Genomic DNA, 21,041 nt, shown 5'->3' on the forward strand with positions numbered 1-21,041 from the left:
AGGGGTTACTCCTGTTCTGCAATCAGAAATTATTACTCCTGGTGGTGCTCAGAGGATCATATGGGATGCTGGGAATCGAAGCTGGGTCAGCCTCGTGCAAGGCAAACACCCTACCTGCTATACCATCGCTCCAGTTCCCAAGTTAAACTTTTTATACTGATGGGGAATTCTTACTGAAAGTAGTCTTTTTATTATTTATTTCTTATTACTTTATACAATCACCATTTGTTCAATTATCATTTATAACATGAGGTTCCCAGGGGCAAAATCAGTATCTGTGTCTATAGCTATAAATAGATACACCTGGCACCAAATGGGAGAAAACGAATGCTGGCTTATACATCAAACGCACAATTTTAGATTTGGGAATAAATTAAAAAAAATCAACTTTCACTGCTTATAGAAATGTCACTGTCACTGTCACTGTCCTCCCTTTGTTCATCGATTTGCTCGAGCGGGCCCAGTAACGTCTCCATTGGAAACTTTTGTTGTTACTGTGTTTGGCATATCGAATACGTCGTCGGGGGCTTGCCAGGCTCTGCCGTACGGGCGAGATACTCTCGGTAGCTTGCCGGGCTCTCCAAGAGGGGCGGAGGAATCGAACTCGCGTCAGCCATGTTCGCTGCGTGCAAGGCAAACGCCCTACCGCTGTGCTATCGCTCCAGCCCGTTTATAGAAATAAAATTAGGAAAATAAGGAGCACTACTAATGTGTGTGTATATATAATTATATATATATATTTTTTTACTTAAGGGTGACCACCCAAAATTGCTGGGGGTTGGGGGAGATGTGGGCTGCAGGAAGAAGTGCAAGGAATCAAATTCTGGGACTTGCACATGCAAGGCCACTTGAGACACATATAATATTAGCCCCAGTCCAGCTAATATCATCTTTAAATTACATTCCACACAAGCCCAGGGACAAAAGGATAATTTAAACCCACACTGTATGAAACAGAACCTATTTCTAAAAACCCCCTCTTGGGGCTGGAGCCATAGTATGGCAGATAGGGCATTTGCCTTGCATGCAACGAACTTGGATTTGATCCCCAGGACCCCATATGGTCCCCAGAGCACCATTAGAGTAATTCCGAGTGCAGAGCTCACCATCCTGAGTATTGGTAGTGGTGTGAACCAAAAAGCAAATAAATAAATAAAATAAAAACTGAAATTTTTGAAAAATAAAAACTTCCTCTGAACAGTAAAGCTAATAGATGAGCTGAAGGCCTAAGCAATTGCAAGCTAAGCCTATCCAGTCAGTCTGAGCACGTTTTCAAACCCTGTGTGGAGTCAAAAAGACAATACAGCAGGTAGAGCACCTGCCTTGCATTGCTTCATTAAGCCCATAGAGTCAACCTGGGTTCGATCCCTGATATCCCATACGATCTCCTAATCACCAGCACAAAGCCAGTAGTAAGCCTTCAGCATTGCTGAGTGTGGCCCCCCAAAATAACCTAACAAGCAGAAAAGTTTAGAGCCAGAGTAATAGTACAGCAGGTAGGGTGCTTGCCCTGCATTTGTCCAACCCAAGTTCAATTCCTCATCTGATCCTCTGACTTCTGTCAGAAATGATTCCAAGGACAGAGCCAGGAATAAGCCCCAAGCACAGCCAGGTATAGCCCCCACAAAAAACCCAAAATAATAAGTAAATGAAAGTAGAAAGGTTTTACTTGAGTCACCGAGATGCAGCCAACACAGTTCTCCCCTCTTACAGGTTTCCCAGTCATTCAAGGAACAACTGCTGACATTTCAGAATCAGAAATTTATGTTGTTTCCCAAAGTGTTGAGCAATGCTAGCTGGAGGGACAGGGATAGTTCAGTGACACATCACAGGCCTTACAGGCAAGGAGGCAACCCCCAAGAGAGCCCCAAATGCTTGCTCAGCCTTCTGGGATCGCTGAACCAAGTTTGAGACCCCCCAGTCATCACAACAAAGATGAAGGGAAGGAGGAAAGAACAATGCTTATCCAAAGGCCCCCATAGAGTAGTAATTTAGACAGCTGTGGTAGGAACAACAGAAGCTGCATTTTTTAACTAGTATTGCTTCTGAACAATTGAAACTTTCACCAGCCCAAAGTTCAGACACAGGGAGCAATGTTCTGCACGCACATCCAAACAGTTTCATTGTGTAACTACCAAAAATAATGATTTCAATAATCTATCTAATTTGACATTTCATTCACCTAAACAAACCAGGATGTAATAGATGAGTGGAGACTTTCCCCCTACTCCAAATCCACATTTTGACATTATAGGCACACAAACTAACATTATTTACTCCCAGATTACTCATTAAAAGCTTCTAAAAACATAAGCTAAAGTGCCTCAGAGAAACGGCAGGCCACACACACACAAATATAATATATATATACACACACACACATATATATATATACACACATATAATTTGGCTTTTGGGGAGTCAAATCTTGCCGTGTTCAGGGCTTACTACTCGCTCTGCACTTCTGCACTCAGCGATAACTATTGAAAGGCTTGGAGGACCAGCTGAGGTGCTGGGGATCAAACCCAGATCAGCGGCTTACCCTCTATACTACCTCTCCAGCCCCCTCCTCCCTTCCCTTGAAGAATCTGTATTAATATGAATAACAGGCCAAGAAATAGAAAACTCTACAGAGACAACTAATACAAGTTTTTTTTTATCTTTATTTTATTTTTTAAGCTTTACCTGATTCTTTTGGGCTACAGAATCACACTCAGGGGTACTGAGGTGCTCCTTCCACTTGGGGCTAAGGCACACTACTCCTGGCTGTGCTCAGAAGACCATGTGGTACCGGGGTCAAACCTAGGAATCCTGCACGCAAAGCACATACTCAGACCAAACTATCTCCCTGGCTTTTAATTTCTCTTAAGCTCATTTAAGTATTCACCCAAGTATCAAATTTGTGAAACGTAAGAAAAATGAATTAGCAGATAGGTCATTCACTTGAATGTCACAGTAATGTCTACGTATCAAAATTGTTCCAATCCAGAGAGCTCTTTAAGTGATGGGACTTCTCTACCACAGTAGAATGGAACTTCTAAATTGACTGATTGAGTCAGATGGTACAAGAAAATGGTCAAGTACCTCCGTTATCAAGCTCCTAAAATGGCCTCAGAACCCCAGGGAACAAAAGCATTCACTGGATGTAGTCAGACCCTTCATGGAAGCTTGCGCTAAGATAAATTAAAAGACCTATGAAATATGTAAACTATGTAAAAGTTTTTACAGATGTAGACATTACTGTGACATTCAAGTGAATGATTTATCTGCGGATTCATTTTTCTTAGGTTTCACAAAAGTATCTGTTGTCAACAAACTGGAAAAACACGAAGTTGGGGCTTTAGCACAGAGTATGAAATGCACAGGTTTCACACTATTTAGCAGAGCCAATTGAGGGCTGGAATGTAGTCCAGCTGGCAATCACACACTTTGCATGTGTGAGGCCCTGAGTGTGATCCCTGACACACAAAAATATAGAAGAGCCAACCCAGGACTCAACAGTACAGCAAGGTAAGGCACATGGCTGACCCAGGTTTGTTCCACCCCCATAAGATCCCCCAAGTCCGCCAGGAGTGATCCCTGAGCATAGAGCAAACCACAATCCCTGAGCACTACTAGGTGTGGCCCAAAAACAAAAGCAAACAAACATACAAAACACCAAGAAAAGAGCCAATCCAGTCACCGACTGTTGTGAAAGAATTCAGATTCTCCTGACCTCAGTGTTCTATGGCTTGATTTGAAGGTAAGGATAGAAGACCCTTTGGTGTGACAGAACGAAGTAACACCAAAGGAGTCAGAAGACCTCTCTGCCACTCTGCAAGAGCCAACTAGCCAGAGACCCTGGGTGATGATGCATGTCCCGAGCTCTCTGTGCCCTGAATTTCTCCTTTGCAAAATAAAGGCAACCCATTAGTATCTGCCTTTCTTGGTCTTATTATGACTTTTTAATGTGAGTCCTTACTTTTTCCCAGTGTGGTCTGCAGACAAGCTATCTTAAAATCCCCAGTTTCATTCCCACTGATTATAGGTATGAGCCTAAAAAAGCAGAAATCTGTTTTAACAAGCACCCAGGGGATTCTGATCCATACTAAAATTTGAGATCTATTTCAGCAATATGTCATCTTACTAATACCTTTAGAAATTTTCTTTTAAAGTTACAATTTTTACACAATTCCCAATCTATTATTTTAGGTAAGTAAGTATTTTTAAATAAATATATTAAAATGTATACAGGCCAGAGAGCATGCGTGTAAAGACCTGCATATGAACAAGTTTGGTTCATCCCAAGCATTACATATTGTGCCCAGAGCATGGTCATGGATCACTCCTGAGTGCAGAGCCATGAATAGCCCTGGAGCAACTCAAGGTGTGGCACCCACCCTCCAAAAGAGCTGGAAAGCAAATTCTATATTTGGGGGGTTTTGTTTCTGGGTCACACCCAATAATGCTTGGCTCTGGGTTTGGTGGCTGCTTTCTGAGGTACTCCAGTAACAGTGCCAGAGATCAAACACAGGCCTTAGGCATGCAACTCAGCCACTGAGCTCTCTCCAATCCCCAGTAATGCTTTTTCAGTATGTAACAACAAATTTAAAGAAATCTGTGTTTGGGGGCCAGAGCTATAGTACAGTGGGTAGGGTATTTGCCTTGCATTCAGCCAACCCAGGTTCAATCCCTGGCACGTGATCCCCCAAGCACCACCAGGAATAATTCCTGAATGCAGAGTCAGGAGTAAACCCTGAGCATCGCTGGGTATGACCAAAAAGCACCCCACCAAAAACAAAAACAAAAACAAAAAAACCTGTGTTTAGAAAACAATAAATTGATGGACAGAGTGACAGTATAGCAGGTAGGGTTCTTGCTTTGCACATTGCCAACCTGGATTTGATCTCCAGCATCCTGTAAGACCCCCTAAGCACCATCAGGAGTGATCCCTAAGTGCAGAGCCATGAATAACCCCTGCGCAATGCAAGGTATGGTGCAGAAAAAAGACTAAGTTGAGCGATCCGCATCCCACTCCTGCCATGATGTAGGGCCATCTACTGGTCTTGTTCCAGAGACTCATAAATAAATCTTAAAAGAGATCAACAAGCCACAAAAATTTCTCAGATATCCAGTCCCAGCTGAAATCTCCAGAGAGACCTCAGAATGGGGGGTAATTTCATGCCCTACCAAAGTCCTGGCAGTTGCACTCACACCCCAACAGTTGCTGGACTGCCCAGTTAAATATTCTGTATTTTCTGGAGCAACATCTCCAAACTACAATACTAACATCCCAGTAGAAGCACACCAGATTGGATGGGAATGCAATGTAGAAGCCAACTAATCTTGACTAACAAAAACATTTACACAGAAGACTTAACTTGCAACAACAGCTTAGTAAACCCTCAGACAAGGACTTAAGGTTCCCATGGTAAGATACAATCATTTTCACAAATTTTCTTTTACTGAAATATTTCTTGATTAGCCATTTAGTAGCAATAAGCAATATAAAATAAATTACTGGGATCCTGCTATGGGAGCAGGTTTGAGGGGTGGTTGAGAAAATGGAGATCGTGGTGGAGAAAAGGTGACAGCAGTGGTGGGACTGGTGCCAGAATACTGAATGCCTGTAAAAAAAATCATCACGAGCTTTTAGATAACAATGGGTTGTCCTTGTTCCTCCCGCAGGGAGTTTAGGTTTATTGAGTTACTCCCACAACAGTGCCCCTGAGGCATACCCAATTCCATCAAGCACTAATAATCCTATATTGCTTTTCTCTTTCCTTTATGTCATTTATATGGTTTATCTAGCAATGTCCTTTTTGTATAGACACAGGAAGACAGTTGATATTATGCTTTTGTAACATGGAATTAACTGACTCCAAATAATATTTACTCCTGGGCATCTGTCATATTTAGATAAATATTTAGGTAACTGACTCAAGCCTCAGTTACCCTTTCTAATACCCCAAAAGGAGGATCCCAGTGAGGATCCCAAGGATGAACCCAGGGCAAGCTGTAAGCTAGTCTGGCATCAGAAAGGGACAAGCTAAGTGCATAAGAAATATAAGTTAAGAGCAAACTCTTTCATGACCCAAAAAGAAGTAACTGAATAAGTACCCTGCTGGGGTTAGGAAAGACTAACTAACCTGGCCTGAGGACTGTAGTCTGGGATATATAGCAAGATGCCCCCCCCCCCCCCCAGGAAGAGCCAACCTTTAAAGTTAACCTTTTTTCCTTTAATTTCTTTTAACCTTTAATCTCTTACTGTGTTTACGCAAAATGATTAGAAACATTAATAAGAAGTAAATTTACTATGATTGTTTAAATGGATAACTAACTGAGGAAAGGAGAAAGCAATACACCCTAGATAGAATCCTGCCCTAGTAATCTAGAGTGCTGAACCCTCAGATGAGAACTTGTCCTTGAATTAATCTCTTAGAACTTCCCCTGAAAGAGGGGCTTTAGTCTGTTTGTTGTTATGACAACCCCACTATGTGTACCCCCACCCTTCATGATTTCTATATAACTATACTGTAAGGGGAAGAGATGGAACAAGGCTGGTGAAAAGGGAAGAGAAAGGGCAAGGAGGGAGAAAAGAGGAGAAATTATTATGCTACAAGGGAAGAAGTCGAACTATGCTGGGGAGAAAGAAGGAGAAATTACAATGCTGTAAGGGGAGAAATGGAACTATGTTGGGGAAGAGAGAGAAAAAAACTGGCTACCGACCAGTCTGGGGCCCTGTTCCTGTTTTTCTGTTCCCCAGTTCATCTGTCTGTTGCTGTGGGCCGGCTAGGGGAATGGTTCTCAGCCCCAGACACTCTCATCCAGCTTCCCACGCTCCTTTGAAACAATATTGTAAACCACAATATTTAAATAAAATATATTTGTGGGGGGAAATAAATTGTGCATTAATATACTTATCTAATTACATGGAAGAACATTAAAAAGTTGCTTTCCTTGATTTTATTTTTGCAATGCCAGGGATCAAACCCAGGTCTCATATGTTCAAGGCATGAGCTTTACTATTGAACCCTGCCCTAAAAATTTATTTCTGACAAAGGGCTGTGACTCAGTGGTGAGAGCATACCTCATAAGTGTGGGGCTTTGGGTTTGATCCCTGGTACCATATTAAAATATGTATGTATATACATATATATGTATATTTTTAAAATATTTGCTTTGACATGATATTCAGAACTCTTAAATTTTTTACCAATTTAATCCCTCCCAAATAAAACTAGTTGCTTTCCTTTTTCTCCTTTCCTTTTTTTTTTTTTTTGGTTTATTGGGTCACACCCGGTGATACTCTGGGGTTACTCCTGGCTCTGCATTCAGTAATTACTCCTGAGGTTGCTCCTGGGACCACATGGCATACCAGAGATCAAATTCAGCTTGGCCACGTGCAAGGCAAATACCCTACCCACTGCACTATCATTCTGGCCCTACTAATTGCTTATTTCTTATAAAATCTGTGTTGTTTCTGAAAAGAAGAGACAAGGAAAAAGGTCTCAGATGGCAATTTTTGTTTCTATAATTAATACAGCAGGAACGGCTAAACTGAATCTCAAATAAATGCGAAGTCAGATACACTATACAACATATTTTCTTTCTCTTTTTCTTTTTTAAAAAAAATATATAGGGGCCACACTCAGTTATTCTCAGCTTGGTCCAACAAGAAGGTGATCATTTAGCACTCAGCCCCACAATACAATAATCCAGGCCCGGCAGGATATGGTAGCCACAGCAGTGTTAAGCATGTTGTTTCATTTTTAATATTAGTTCTGGTACTACTAAGGGCATTTTAATGTGCAATATAAAAAAAATTCAACAAATAAATTTTAGAAATTTGACAATCATCTGCAGATGAAGCTACAGTACTATCGTCTTTACATCCTCCATTAATAAACTGGTTCACTGTCACTCTTCCTCAAGCTGTTGACCTGCATTTGTGTCGAAAGTCCAGAGAGCTGGGAAGGCTGAACTAGACCAATGGTCATGAGGTCATGACTCAGAGTCACCTGGAGTCCTGGGTCCGGCAAGCCCAACTGTCAAGCTCTGGGAATATCAGGTACCACTTTCCCCACCCAATGCACAGCAAACACTGGCTAAGGTGAACTTTCTAACTCTAATATGTAAAGATTATACAAATGCTTTCTTCCATCTGTGTATGATCTAATATCCTGGTATGCTACTTGAAGCAGTCCAAAAGGTAGAAACAGAAGTAGGCAAGTGCAAAATGAGGCTGAAGGCACCAGGAAGGCACCATGAAAGCCCCAGTCCCTGTACTTATTTCATCCACACATGCCACTTGCACGTTCTAGGCACTGCCTTCCTCATCCTTCCATAAAATACAACTTGCCCAATTTGTATTTTGGGGATCTGATCTACAAAAGCTTCCTTTTTGCCTCCTTCTTCCTTCCTTGGCGAAGGATTCCTCAAAATACCTGAATTTTAGCTACTTTATCCCTGGGAAGCCCTAGAAAATACTCATCTCTTTCCCCAAATTAGAACATTCCTGGGGTCAGAGCAGTAGAACAGCAGGTAGAGTGCACACCTTGCACATGGCAAACCCAGGTTCAATTCCTACCACCCCATATGGCCACCTGAGCCCACCAGGAGTGACCCCTTAATGCAGAGACTGAAGAAAACCCTGAGCACACACACACACACAAAAAAAGTGTGGCCAAAAATAAAGCAAAAAAGAAAAGAAAGAACACTCCCTTTCTCTGTACCTTTTTTTTTGCTTTTTGGATGATACCCAATGATGCTCAGGGGTTACTCCTGGCTCTGTACTCAGGAATTACTCTTGGCGATGCCGGGGAACCATATGGGATGCCGGGGATCCAACCTGGGTCGGCCACGTGCAAGGCAAATGCCCTACCCGCAGTGCTATTGCTCCAGCCCCTCAGCACTTTAAAAAAAAGGCTCTGATAACTCACCTTCCATACCATGGAAGCATGATCAAGGGGAAGGGTAACTAAGAGGCTATGGACCCAGTGGCTCAAGAATTAAGAAAAAATTTAGTTAGTAAAGGCTTGGTTATTACTCAAGTAGTCATCTTAACCATTGTGAAGTTTTTTTTTTTTAAATGAAAGTAGGAAAATTCACAGAAAATGCCAGAGGAACAACATGCTTTCCTAAACTATCTTTAGGAAAAAAAGTGTTTTGATTTCCATGTCACATCTATAGGCATGAGATCAGTACAGATCAGTTACTGGCCAGGCTGGAGAGATTAGAAAGTAAGAGAAAGAGTATAAGATGAGATGGAGAGAAGTACACTCCATTAAGAAAAAGTTTAAGAAAAGCTTCATTTTTCCTTTAAATTTTTTGCCATCATCCAACAGTTGAAATAAACAATGGCACTGATTACAAACACTAACTGCACACGTTTAACCACTCAGAGGTCTACAGTTGGCTTAACTTCCTGTTACTTTCATGAGGACTTTCAAGATGATAAGGCAGTTTTTCTTTAAAGGGATTAAAGAGGGTTAAAAATGTTTTGGCAAAGGAGATTAGCCCAAAATAGTTCAAATAGGGTGAACTTCCCTTCTACTCTTGGAACTGGCTGTCGCAGAGAATCATGACCACCAAAATCCAGAGATAATGAAACCTAAAATTATATGAATACTAGAAAAGACATGTAAACATTAAACTGGAGGGGCCGAGGAGTAAGGCATATGTACAGGAGATAAGGCATCTGTAGTTCAATTCCTAGCACCACATATGGTCCCCTGAGGAATGCCAGGAATGGCCTAAGTACAGAGCCAGGAATAAGTCCTGAACACTGCCAGGTATAGCTCAAAAACCAAAACCAAAACCAAATGAACCCATTAAGCTGGAGATGCAGGTTTCACTTGTGGCACTCAGAGAAGCATTAAAAATCAAGTTAGGGTGCCAGAGCAATAGTACGGCAGGGTGGGCATTTGCCACGTATGTGACCAGCCTGGGTTCGACCCCCAGCATCCCAAGCCTGACCAGAAGTGATCTCTGAGTAAGGAGTAAACCCTGAGCCAGGGGTAAGCCCTGAGCACAACCAGATATGTAACAATTTTTATATATAATCACGATCATCCTGTTATTCGTCCATTGCCTCGAGCAGGCACCAGTAACGTCTCCTTCGCCCTAGCCCTGAGATTTTAAAAAGTGCCATATTCAAGGCTCTTTCAGGGTTAGGAGAATGAGACCCATCATTGTTACTGGTATTTGGCATACTGGGTACACCACGGGGAGTTTGCCAGACTAATAATATATATAATTTTTAAAGTCAAGTGGCCAGAGAGAATATAGAAGGTAATGGACTTGCCTTGCATGCTGCCAACTATGTAAAATCCCAGGCACTGCATGGTCCCCCAGCACTGTTGGCAGTTACCCCTAAGCACAGAGTGGGGAGTAGCCATTGAGCCCCACTGGGTGTGGTTTAAAATATATATATATATATATATATAAACAAAAAAAATAAGTAAGCCTAACTCAACAACAACAACAAAATTAAGTTTGAATTCAGTATATGGGGTCAACGTTATAGTACAGCAGCTAGGGCACTTGCCTAGCATGCAGCTGATCTGGGTAATATCCTGGCATCCTTATGGTTCCTTGAGTATCGAGTCAGGAGTAAGTCCTGAGAACCATAGGATGTGCCCCAAAAATAAATTAATTAAATAAAAGAATAAATTCCGTACAAGGTGGCAGCCCTCGTAAAAGGCTTTTGAGAGACTGAGGTTTTGCTGTATCTTTTTTTCTGGAGAAATGACCAGACCCAAGATACTTTCCATTAAGAACAGAGCAAACCTCAGAGACAAAAACCTGTGTAGGTTTCAACTCCATGAAATCAGCAGCCTGGTAAGACTCACTCAAAGAATGCTTTAAGAAATCAAATGCAGATTAGAGTAATTAAATGTAAAGTCTCCCTGAGAGCAACTTCTGTTCCTGTAGAACTGTTTCAGTGACATATTTATTTTAAAAAAGCTGTGAAAGGATTTGCAGGTATCTCAGCCTTTCCCTCTTCCACATCCAGGCTGGCAAATGATCTAGAAAGAACAGAACAGCAATTGGGCAGGGAATTAAATACTATAGCTTATCAGAGAAAACCACTCCATTCCCTAGCCTTTGCAAAAGTTCAACGCATATGTAACTGTAACGTACTTAGGCATTTTCAAAAATTACACTCATTTCCTCAAAAGAGATATAGGAAAAAATATAATCATGGGGTAAAGGCCAAACATTGTCTCTTCAGAATGTTTAACTAGCCAATTATGTGTCTTAATACATTAATTCTATAGAGAGAAAGAGACTATTACAGGAAAGTTGAATAAGACATCTTTAAAAATGTACCCTGGGGCCTAAGTCCATTCAACTGACAGTAAAATCACCCCTCAAAAAAAGCAGTTTTATGCAACATCTAGTATTTTAATTTCCCAGCTGCCAACAGAAATATAAGGAGCAGAAATTAAACTAATTATGCAGGCAGAGCAGTGAACAAAACTTTAATTGTATTACACATTAGTTAGACATTTGCAGAACAATACAAAGACCCTTAAGGATAGAAACTTCCTTGGAATATAAATGATTCCAATCAATATGACTAAAATTAGTCTGTTTGGGTACTAAAGAGATTTGTAGTTGAGATGCTAAATACTCAACCAACATCCCAATTTATATAAAAATACATAGTATAAGAAGCAAATCTCTAAAATGGTTTTAAATCACATTTGATTTACATATGCTATATTATAAAGGTCATTTAAGCCAGTCTTGTACTAATAAACCCCCCCCCTTTTTTTTTAACATCCTGTTCACAAAAGAAACTATTCATTTGGCTGGGAGACAGGTGTTAGCAACCAGCAACCTCTTTTTGGCTTGGAGTTCCAGGAGGTTGGCCTGCGATTATAGTGGCATGATTGGCAATTTCAAAGGAAGGGCAACTTGAAAGCGGGAAAGAGAAACAAAGGAAACTAGAAAATGGCAGACATGGAAAGAAATGGATGTCAGGTGCTGCCTGACGGGGCACCTCGAAGCCTCAGCCGGCTCTGAGCTCGCTGCCCCTGAGACAGATAAGTAAGATAAATCTGAACCACCTTCACTCATTCCAGAAGAGAGGAACTCAGAACACCGCTTCCACTTCACTCACTTTAAGAAGGGTCTTTATTTTGTTTTGTTTTGTTTGTTTTTAGGGCCACCCCAGAGATGCTCAGGGGTTATTCCTGGCTCTATTCTCAGAAGTCACTCCTGGAAGGGCTTGGGGGACCATATGGGATGCCAGTGGATCAAAGCCAGGTAGGCCACATGCAAGGCAAATGCTATTTTTTAAAAATTAATTTAAACTGTACTATTTTTTTAATTTTTTTTTCTTTTTGGGTCACACCCAGCGATGCTCAGGAATTACTCATGCAATTACACATGGGATGCTGGGGATCAAACCCGGGTCGGCCTCATGCAAGGCAAACGCCCTACCCTGTACTCTGGTCCCTGTACTAATTATTTTAAAATGAGGCTCTGGTCCCTTATTTTAAAGAGTTTTAAGTATTCAATGACTCATATTCCTAATCATATTCTAAGGTTTAACTTTCCCTTCTCATTCTAACTTTATTTTATTGTTGTTGGTTTTGTTTGGGGGGCCATACCAGTGATTGTAAGGCATTACTCTTGGTTCTGCACACAGGAAGTGCTCCTGGTGGTGCTTGGCAGAACAGATGGGATGTCAGAAATCGAACCCAGGTCAGCCAAGTGGAAAGCAAGCACCCTACCCACTGTACTACATCTCTCTGGCCCCTCTAACCTTTCCTTAAAACACTAATAGATATGTAAGGGACCTGGAGAGACAGAACAGGAGGTAAGGCATCGTGGTGGAAAAGGTACACTGGTGGAGGGATGGGTGTTTGATCATTGTACGACTGAAACTCAAACATGAAAGCTTTGTAGCTGTAGCTCATGGTGAGTCAATAAAAAATTAAAAAAAAAAAAAGGACTTGAGGTAAGGCACTTGACTTGCATGTGGCTGACCCAGGTTTCAATCTCCAAGAACACATATACACCCTTAAGCACCACCAAGGTCACTTCTGATCATAGAGCCAGGAGTTCCTGAGCACCTCTGGGTGTGGTTCTGGAACAAAAGCCAACAGAGTAGACATTAATAAAAGTATGAAGGTTCGGTTCCACACACAGATTATCTTCAGTGCTTCAGCTATAATAAAGAAATGAAACAAATGAAACATAACATCTTGGGCCGGAGCAATAGTACAGTGGGGAGGGTGTTTGCTTTGCATGCGACTGACCTGCATTTCATCCTCAGCATCCCATATGGTCCCCCGAACACTGCCAGGAGTAATTCCTGAGTGCAGAGCCAGGAGTAACTCCTGAGCATTGCTGGGTGTGAACCAAAAACCAAAACCAAACAAACAAAAAAAGACACATGACATCTTGCAAAATTTTTTTTCCGATTTGCTCTTGTTGGGGGCCACACCTTGCCAATATATGGGAGCTCCTCCCAGCATGATGCTCCAGGGATCATACCTGGGGCTTCTTCCTGCAAAGCAATTACTCAATCCCTTGAGTTCTCACTCCAAATACAAGTTTTATTTTAAAACCTACAGAGAATACCCTATCAGACACTATCATAACTAAATTCAACTACCTATTCACAGACTTCCAGCGGTTTCCACATTATCATTCATTTGTCCACTCAGGAGAAAGGAAGCTACATTCACCAGCTCTCCCACATGACTCCTGACAGATAAGGGGGGGATGGGGCCTGGGCACAGACTCAGTAATTTACATGAAAGTTATAAAAGCTCTTTGTTATCTATCAGGACAAGGAAATAGGCTATTCTAGCAAATCAAACATCCTGAATAACATAATGATGCTTTTAAAGAGACTATCAACTGAAAAAGAATTTCAAAGCAATGGAACAGTGGCTCCCAAACCTGGCTGCATATCAGAATCACTTGGGGAGCTCTTTGGAAATAGATACATTTTGCAATGTAGATTGTCAGCATCATTTATCCATTCCATCAAAAACTCTAGGAGGTGGAGCTGAGAAACCTATAGTTCTGAAGAATGCCTCGGTGACTCAGCAGCAACCTGCTAGGTAAGGAGTCTTTCAAGGAGCAGCTGGCTCTGGGGAACGCCAAGCAATAAAACACACTAGAAAGGCTAAAGCTGCACTGAAAACAATGTGACCTTTTGATGATTCAGGGAACTTTAGAATCTCCCGATACTTATTCATCATTACTATTAGACAAATCATTGTAGGAGCAAAACCAGAGAGTGAGGAAAGGTTAAGAAATTTTCCTTTTGGTAGAAAACTGGGAAAGCCAGCTTTTGTCTTTCTATTAGACGCAAAGAAGTGTTTTTTGTTTTGTTTTGTTTTGTTTTTGCCCCAGAGGAAACAGCTTTTATGCTTGTTTTGAAAAAGGACAATGTTTAAAAACATCAGTAGGAATCTCTTAGCCGACTGTTTAGCTGTGATTCAGGTCTAAAAGCATCAAAAGAGGGGAGAGGAAGGTTATTAGACAGTAGAGTGGGTAGGACGTTTACATTTACAGGAAGTCAACCCAGGTTCCCTCCCCGGCATCCCAAATGGTTCCCCAAGCACTGCCAGGAGTGATTCCTGAGTGTAGGGACAGAAGTAACCCCTAAACTCCACAGGGTGTGGCCCAGAAACAAACAAACAAAAGTGGATATTCAGTCCAAGTATGAGAAAGCAGAGAAACTTTATGATAGTTAATTAAGAGAATGGAAGATAATGGGCTTAAACAAAGAATGCCATTACAGGATGAAAAGGGGGGGGAAAAAAGCCTTGCCCATGGCAACAGTTAAATCCTAGAAACACAGAGAACAGAGGTCTTTCAACACTTGAGGCCAGTGATCCCTGCTATCTGGCTTTCATGTGGCCCACGGGAAGATATCCTGGGGCCAGAGAGAGTACAGAGAGTAAGGCTCCTTCCATGCACACTACAGACCTGGATTTAATCTTAACTTCAGGATCCCAGAGGGTCCCATGAGACCCTCCATGGAAGTTATCCCTAGACTCAGAGCCAGGAGTAAAACAGGTGTGCCCTCCCCCTCAAAAAAAAAAAAAAAAGATTATCCTAGCAAGAATCCAATTAGTTTAGGATTTCGGGGGGGGGGGGGGGGGGGGGGGGGGGAGATTTTTTTGAGGGAGAGGTCACACCTGGCAATGCTCAGGGCTTACTCCTGACTCTGCACTCAGGTTTCTCCTGGAAGACTCGGGGACCATATGAAGTACTGGGGATCAAACCCAAGTCAGCAGCGTGCAAGGCAAGAGCCCAACCCATTGTACTCTCTCTCCAGCCCCTGCTTTAATGATTTTTAAATTCCATGAATAATAAAGTCTATGCCAAACACAGTAACAACAAAGTCTCCAATGGAGACGTTACTGGGCCCGCTCGAGCAAATCAATGAACAACAGGAGGACCGTGACCGGGACCGTGACATACAAGAAGGGCTGGAGCGACAGCACAGCGGGTAGGGCGTTTGCCTTGCACGCAGCCCACGGGTTCGATTTCTCCACCCCTCTCAGAGCTACCGAGAGTATCCCGCCTGCACGGCAGAGCCTGGCAAGCTCCCCATGGCGTATCTGATATACCAAAAACAGTAACAACAAGTCTCACAACAGAGACGTTACTGGTGCCCGCTCGAGCAAATCGATGAACAATGGGAGGACAGTGCTACAGAGCTACATACAAGGGATGAGATCCAATTCTCTATTGAATAAACGGAGTGCTGTGTGGTGGATGTAAAAGATTATCCTGACAAGCGCCAAAATCTACCTGTAAAACACAAGTAAGCACAAGAAAACAAAAAAGGCTCACCAGCAGCATCCATTACCAAATCAGTAACTATCACCAAACAGCAACAACAAAAACAAAGCAGCTCTTCCCCCTGGGACTTCACCAACAGCAATTTAAGCACCACTTTCTCATTAAACTCTAAATTTTATCTTAGGCCTGTAGAGCAGAGGTTAAATCTTTTCCTCCCAAAATATAAAGACAATACATGTGGAATGTCTCAAATCCACCACTAACACAATACCAGTATTTAATGCACGAGACCTGGGTTTAATTTCCATCACCACAAAAAATATAAAGAGAAAAAAAATTGTGATGGGCCAAGGATAGAGCACTGCTTGCCTTACACATGTGAGGCCCTAGGTTCCATGACCAGCATAGCAAAAATAAATAAGTGGATAAAATAAGATAGTACGAAAGCAGAAGGTCACACTGCTGCTCCATGGCAGTTTCTCTCTCTGCTCCATGATTCAGGGCATGCAGTCACTAGTCCAGTCACGAAGGACAGACGGGTGGATGACAGCTGGGTTGACGGCAAGTTGCCAGCAGCATTTGCCCTTAGTGGCGATGACTTTGCCCCTCAATCCCGAACATTTCCTCAATGAATTAACAGAAAAACCATTAATGGGGAAATTTAAGTTGGGAATGGAGTTCCAGGGCTACCCAGAGTCTGCAGATGGCTGCATGAACGTGCAGCTTGCAAATACAAAAGGGTACAGAGACGGAGTATTGTCTGGACATCTGAGTGTTGTTTTAATAAGGTGTAGTAATGTCCTTTATACCAGAAATATTGAAGAAGAGGAAGAAGATGGGGTAATAAGAGAACAGCGTCTTTGGAGGGACTTTTTTTGGATAGATACTTCTAGACAATAAAGATTTGGTTTTTGGAAAAAATTTTTAAGAAGATAGCAGTATTAAAGATTTGATTATAAGAATGAAAAAAAAATCAAGGCGGGGAACTGGAGAGACAGTTCAAGTGGTGATGGAGCATATGCCTGAGGGCACGTCTAAGCCCTGACTCTGATTCCAAAGTACCACATACCCTCCCCTTCAATGCCCAGCTCCTGGCCCAGCCACAGGTGCTATGAGTCCCTCTGGGTGTGGCCCAGGGCCCCACTACCACCAAAGCACCAAACCAGTCAGGCCTGCAACACCAGGTGAAGCATCAGAGTGTGGTTCCTACTTAAAAAAAAAAAAAAAATCAAGGGATCAGAGAGTACAGCAGTTAAGGCCCCATGTCTGCCAGAAGTGATCCCTGAGCACAGACTCAGAAGCATGCCCTGAGCACTGCCCAGTATGGCCCAGAAACAAACCCAAATAAATAAATAAATAATTTTTAAATTACTTTTTAAAAATCAAGGTAGAAAGGCTGGGGTGTAGTTCAAAGATAGAATGACTGGCAATTGTGAGGCTCTGGCACCACCAAAATAATAATAATAATAATGATAATAATAATAAATAATAAAGGGACTGGTGAGAGAAGGTAGGGGCATTTCCAGTTACATTTTCATTGGAACTGAAAATGTTTTTTTCCACAACTATTTTAAGAACGCTTAAAGAGGCATTCATATTTAAAAAGTGTTAAGCAGTTAACAGAATTGGCAGTGAAAATGTTGAAATTTAGTTTCTCCAGAGGGCTGAAGAGATAATTCAGCAGAGTGCTTGCCTTGCACATGGCCAACCTGGGTTCTGTCCCTGGCATCCCACGTGGTCCCCCAAACCTCATAGGCATGATCCCTGAGTGCAGGATCAGGAGTAAGCCCCAAGCACTGCCAGGTGTGGCCCAAAAATCAAAGAAAGGAAAAGAAAATTAGTTTCTTCACTTTCTGTGAACAGTTGTCACTTGACTTATTATTTTACCAACTGATTAAATCAAGTCAACATAGAGGATTTATTGCCGCTGGCCCCAGTGTCAACAGAGTAACAGCTGGCCTACCTGATCACAGTCCTCACAATGAGAGACGGAAATTAACGAGTGTCTCTGTGTGCCAAGCTTATAGAAAACTTTTCTTGCAACAATCAAATTATTAATCCTGCCAAGATGAACCCCCTGAATGTTAATACACTTTCCCAGTTTAACTCCACCTCAAAATAAACCCTAACTCCTGAGCTGCCCCCCTCTGAAGCCCAGACTTTGCAGGAACTGTGCTTCGAAGTTTCAGAAGTGCCGGCCCACCGCCACCCAATTTCTGTGGGCCGGAAGATACTGAAGTGGAGGGGGAAAGGGCATAGGGGCAAGCTCTACCCGTGGGCTGGGAGGGGAAGCCGCATTGCCAGCCGCCGGGCCCTAGGACTCTGCACACACCCCGGGCCCAGCATCCCGGTGCCCAGGCCTTCTCCGGTTCCTAGAAAAACGGTGCCATCAACGACATTTCTCTGACTTGCACTGAGACGGGGAAACCACCAGGCTTCCTGTAGCAAAGCCGGGCCACACCAGTCTTCTCTGACCTGCATGGAGGTACCCACCGCTCCACCGCTTTCTGGCCACATGTACGGGGAAGGGGAGGGGGCTCAGCATGTCACTGGAGTGGCCTCTGGCCAGAACACAAAGAGGACAGTCATGGGGGAGGCCCACGAGGGGAGTAGGGGAGAGCAGGGCACTCACTTCCTCGCTGATCTCAGTCCTCCTCCCTCCAGCAAATGACAGCAACCTCAAAGGGCGGAGGGGATGTGGTTCTGCCCTAGGACAAGTCACCCGGGGAGGCCCCTCTCCCCCTCCCGGAGGAGGTGCATGCAAGGCCCAACATGTGGTCAACTCCTAAGGGCAGGAACCGGCCCCACTTCAGAGTCCCCGACCTGCCTCAGTGTCCCTCTACGGTGGTGGCGACCCTTGATCCGCACACCCAAAGCCAATCGCGATGGAGGAAGAGCTGGGAATTCGTGTATCCACACACACTCTCAAACACAGACACACACATACACACACAGTCTCACACACACTCAGACACACACACTCACACACACATACAGACACACACAGACACACAGACCCATAAACACACACTCATACACACACATCAGAGACACACAGTCTCACACACAGACACACACACTCACAGACACACACACTGAGACACACAAACTCACACACACGCACACTCACATACACACAAACAGACACGGACACTCACATACACACAGACACACACATTCATACACACTCACACAGACTCATACACACTCACATACACACAGACACTCATACACACACACTCACACACACTGGCTCACACAAATACACACAGACACACACCACGCACACACGGACACCCACAGACACACAGACACACAGAGACACACTCATACACACTCACACACTCACACACACACACACACACACTCCGGGGCACCGCTCCCGGGAGCGCTGTCCGGCACAGGTGCGGGCTCCCCTGGGCGGGCCGCCCCGACCCCGACCCCGACCCCGGCCGCGCCCGGCCCCCCGGCGACCCCCGCCCCGCCGCCTCACCTGCCGGCCGCCGGCCCGGCCCGCACCTGGGAGCGGGGGGTGGCGGCTCCGGGCCGCGACGCCTCAGGCCGGGGGGCTCCGGGCTCCGCCGCGGCGGCGTCTCCGGGGCTGAGGGGCGCCGGGGGGCGGTCGCGACATCTTCACCGGCGGCCCCAGGAAGTCGGCCCCCCGCCCCCCCTCGCCTGCTGGCCCGGCCCGGCCGCTCCCGCCCCTCGCGCGGCCCCGCCCCCGGCGAGGCCCCGCCCCCGTCCCGGGAACGCGCGCCGCTCCCGCCGCGTACCCGCCACCATCGAGAGGGCCCGGCGCGGGCGGCCCCGTGAGCGGCCGGGCCCGCGCGCGCGCCCCCTGGCGGAGCGTCGGTTCCCGACCCGCCCCGGGCCGCCCCGCGGGGACTCGGGTCACGGGGACGCTGGGCGGAGCCGGGGCGAAGGCGCTGGTCCAAGGCCCAGCGGAGCCTGTGTGCCAGCTCCATGGACTTGGGCGCGTAGCTGCGGCTTTCTGAACTCTGGACATAGTGGCCGTCTGGGAAAGTTGCCTCCCGGTCAGCACCTCGTTGCGCAACAAGATGGTTCCCATTCTTGGACGGAGGACACCCAGCTCCGTGGGGAGTCGGGGCTTAGTCCAGCGCCAGTCGTTGGCAGGTCTTAGAACATAAAAACCCATAGTTAGGGCCGGAGAGCATGCCTTGCGTGCAGAAGAGCTGGTTCACGGCCAGGAACAACCTGGGAGAATAAAGCTAGGAGGAGCCCCTGGGCACGTGGGTGGGGCCCCCAGCCCCAAGTTTGTCCTTTCGAGCCTAGCTTTTTCTGATCGTTTAAACCCCTAGAGTTGGGGCTGGAGCGACAGGACAGCTTGCCTTGCACGTCGCCAAGCCAGGTTTGATCTTTGGCATCCCCTAGGCTCCACTGAGCACCTTCAGGAGTGATCCCTGAGCAACTACAAAAAGTTTAATTTTAAAAATAACCCACCCACCCCCCACCCCCGTGTTACCTCTTTCACCTGAGACAGGTGAGGAAGTGCGTGAGGAAGGCATTGGCTCATGAAAATGATTCTCACCTGGCGGTTCTGCAGGTGACTTTCTGCTTCTCTGAACGCATCTCATCCCTTTTCAGGTTGGTATGAGGTTTGAATATGCTCTAATGTATATGCAAGTGCTTAGTAAACTCTAAAGGAAAGCACCAGGGTTACTGAATAAGGAATCATTGGCAGATGAGGGGGGCTGGTTAAGACATCTACTCATGTAGAGAACATAAATAATAATCCTGATAGGTGTCTGTTACCCTTCCTTTCCTCTTGCTTTAGGATTCCTTTTGAGACCTTCCAAGTTCTGAATTTTTTATTTGTATTATTAAAATATTGCCCAGAGAGAGAGGTCAAAAATGGGGGCACTTGTCCTTCATATGACAACCCGTGTTCGATCCCCAGCACTTCATATGATTCCCCCATGACAGGCCAGGGGTGATCCCTAAGCAAAGAGCCAGGAGTAAATCTTGAGCACAGCCAAGTGCTGGCCCCAACCCCCCCCCCCCCCAACACAGAGTTGTCAATGCTACACAGAAGTGAAGGTAACAGTACATGACAACCCTATGGCTTTACAAGCATTATTTCCAGTCTTCATAATAACCTAGCAAGCTATTCTCCCTCCCAGGTTAGTAAAATCTGCAGATCAAATCATTTGCTCAAAGCCACCCCATTAGAAAAAGTCCAAGGTAGAATTCTAAACCAGCACCAGCAAAATGAGCACCAGTGGGCAGAGCCTACCAGAGCCCTCCTGCCTGGAAATGTG

At 44.5% G+C, this 21,041-nt stretch overlaps 2 protein-coding genes across 4 annotated transcripts in view; one reads left to right on the top strand and one right to left on the bottom strand.

The window, feature by feature from the left end:
• Positions 1 to 19,469, bottom strand: part of RFFL (ring finger and FYVE like domain containing E3 ubiquitin protein ligase) — a 93,676-nt gene extending 74,207 nt beyond the window's left edge. For 2 of the 3 annotated variants that reach the window (XM_056127733.1, XM_056127732.1), the window contains exon 1: positions 19,282 to 19,418. The gene's annotated coding sequence lies outside the window, so the exon portion shown is untranslated. Of the gene's footprint in view, positions 1 to 19,255 lie in introns of all 3 variants that reach the window. The other variant, XM_056127734.1, reaches the window with a different exon arrangement.
• Positions 16,357 to 19,575, top strand: LOC130035033 (small nuclear ribonucleoprotein F-like). The gene is made up of 2 exons (XM_056126519.1): positions 16,357 to 16,618; positions 19,412 to 19,575. Exons 1-2 carry the CDS (start codon positions 16,357 to 16,359, stop codon positions 19,573 to 19,575), a joined length of 426 nt encoding a protein of 141 aa, XP_055982494.1.
• The last annotated feature ends 1,466 nt before the right edge of the window (positions 19,576 to 21,041 follow it).

The sequence above is a fragment of the Sorex fumeus genome, unplaced genomic scaffold, assembly GCF_029834395.1.
Source record: "Sorex fumeus unplaced genomic scaffold, SorFum_2.1 ptg000063l, whole genome shotgun sequence".
Taxonomy (NCBI): Eukaryota; Metazoa; Chordata; class Mammalia; order Eulipotyphla; family Soricidae; genus Sorex; species Sorex fumeus.

Excerpts from the sequence above, each read along its gene's own strand:
- LOC130035033 (XM_056126519.1), top strand. The coding sequence starts at position 16,357 with ATGACTTTGCCCCTCAATCCCGAACATTTCCTCAATGAATTAACAGAA. Across the intron at positions 16,619-19,411 it reads TGGGGTAATAAGAGAACAGC|GAAGTCGGCCCCCCGCCCCC; the intron begins GTCTTTGGAGGG and ends CGGCGGCCCCAG.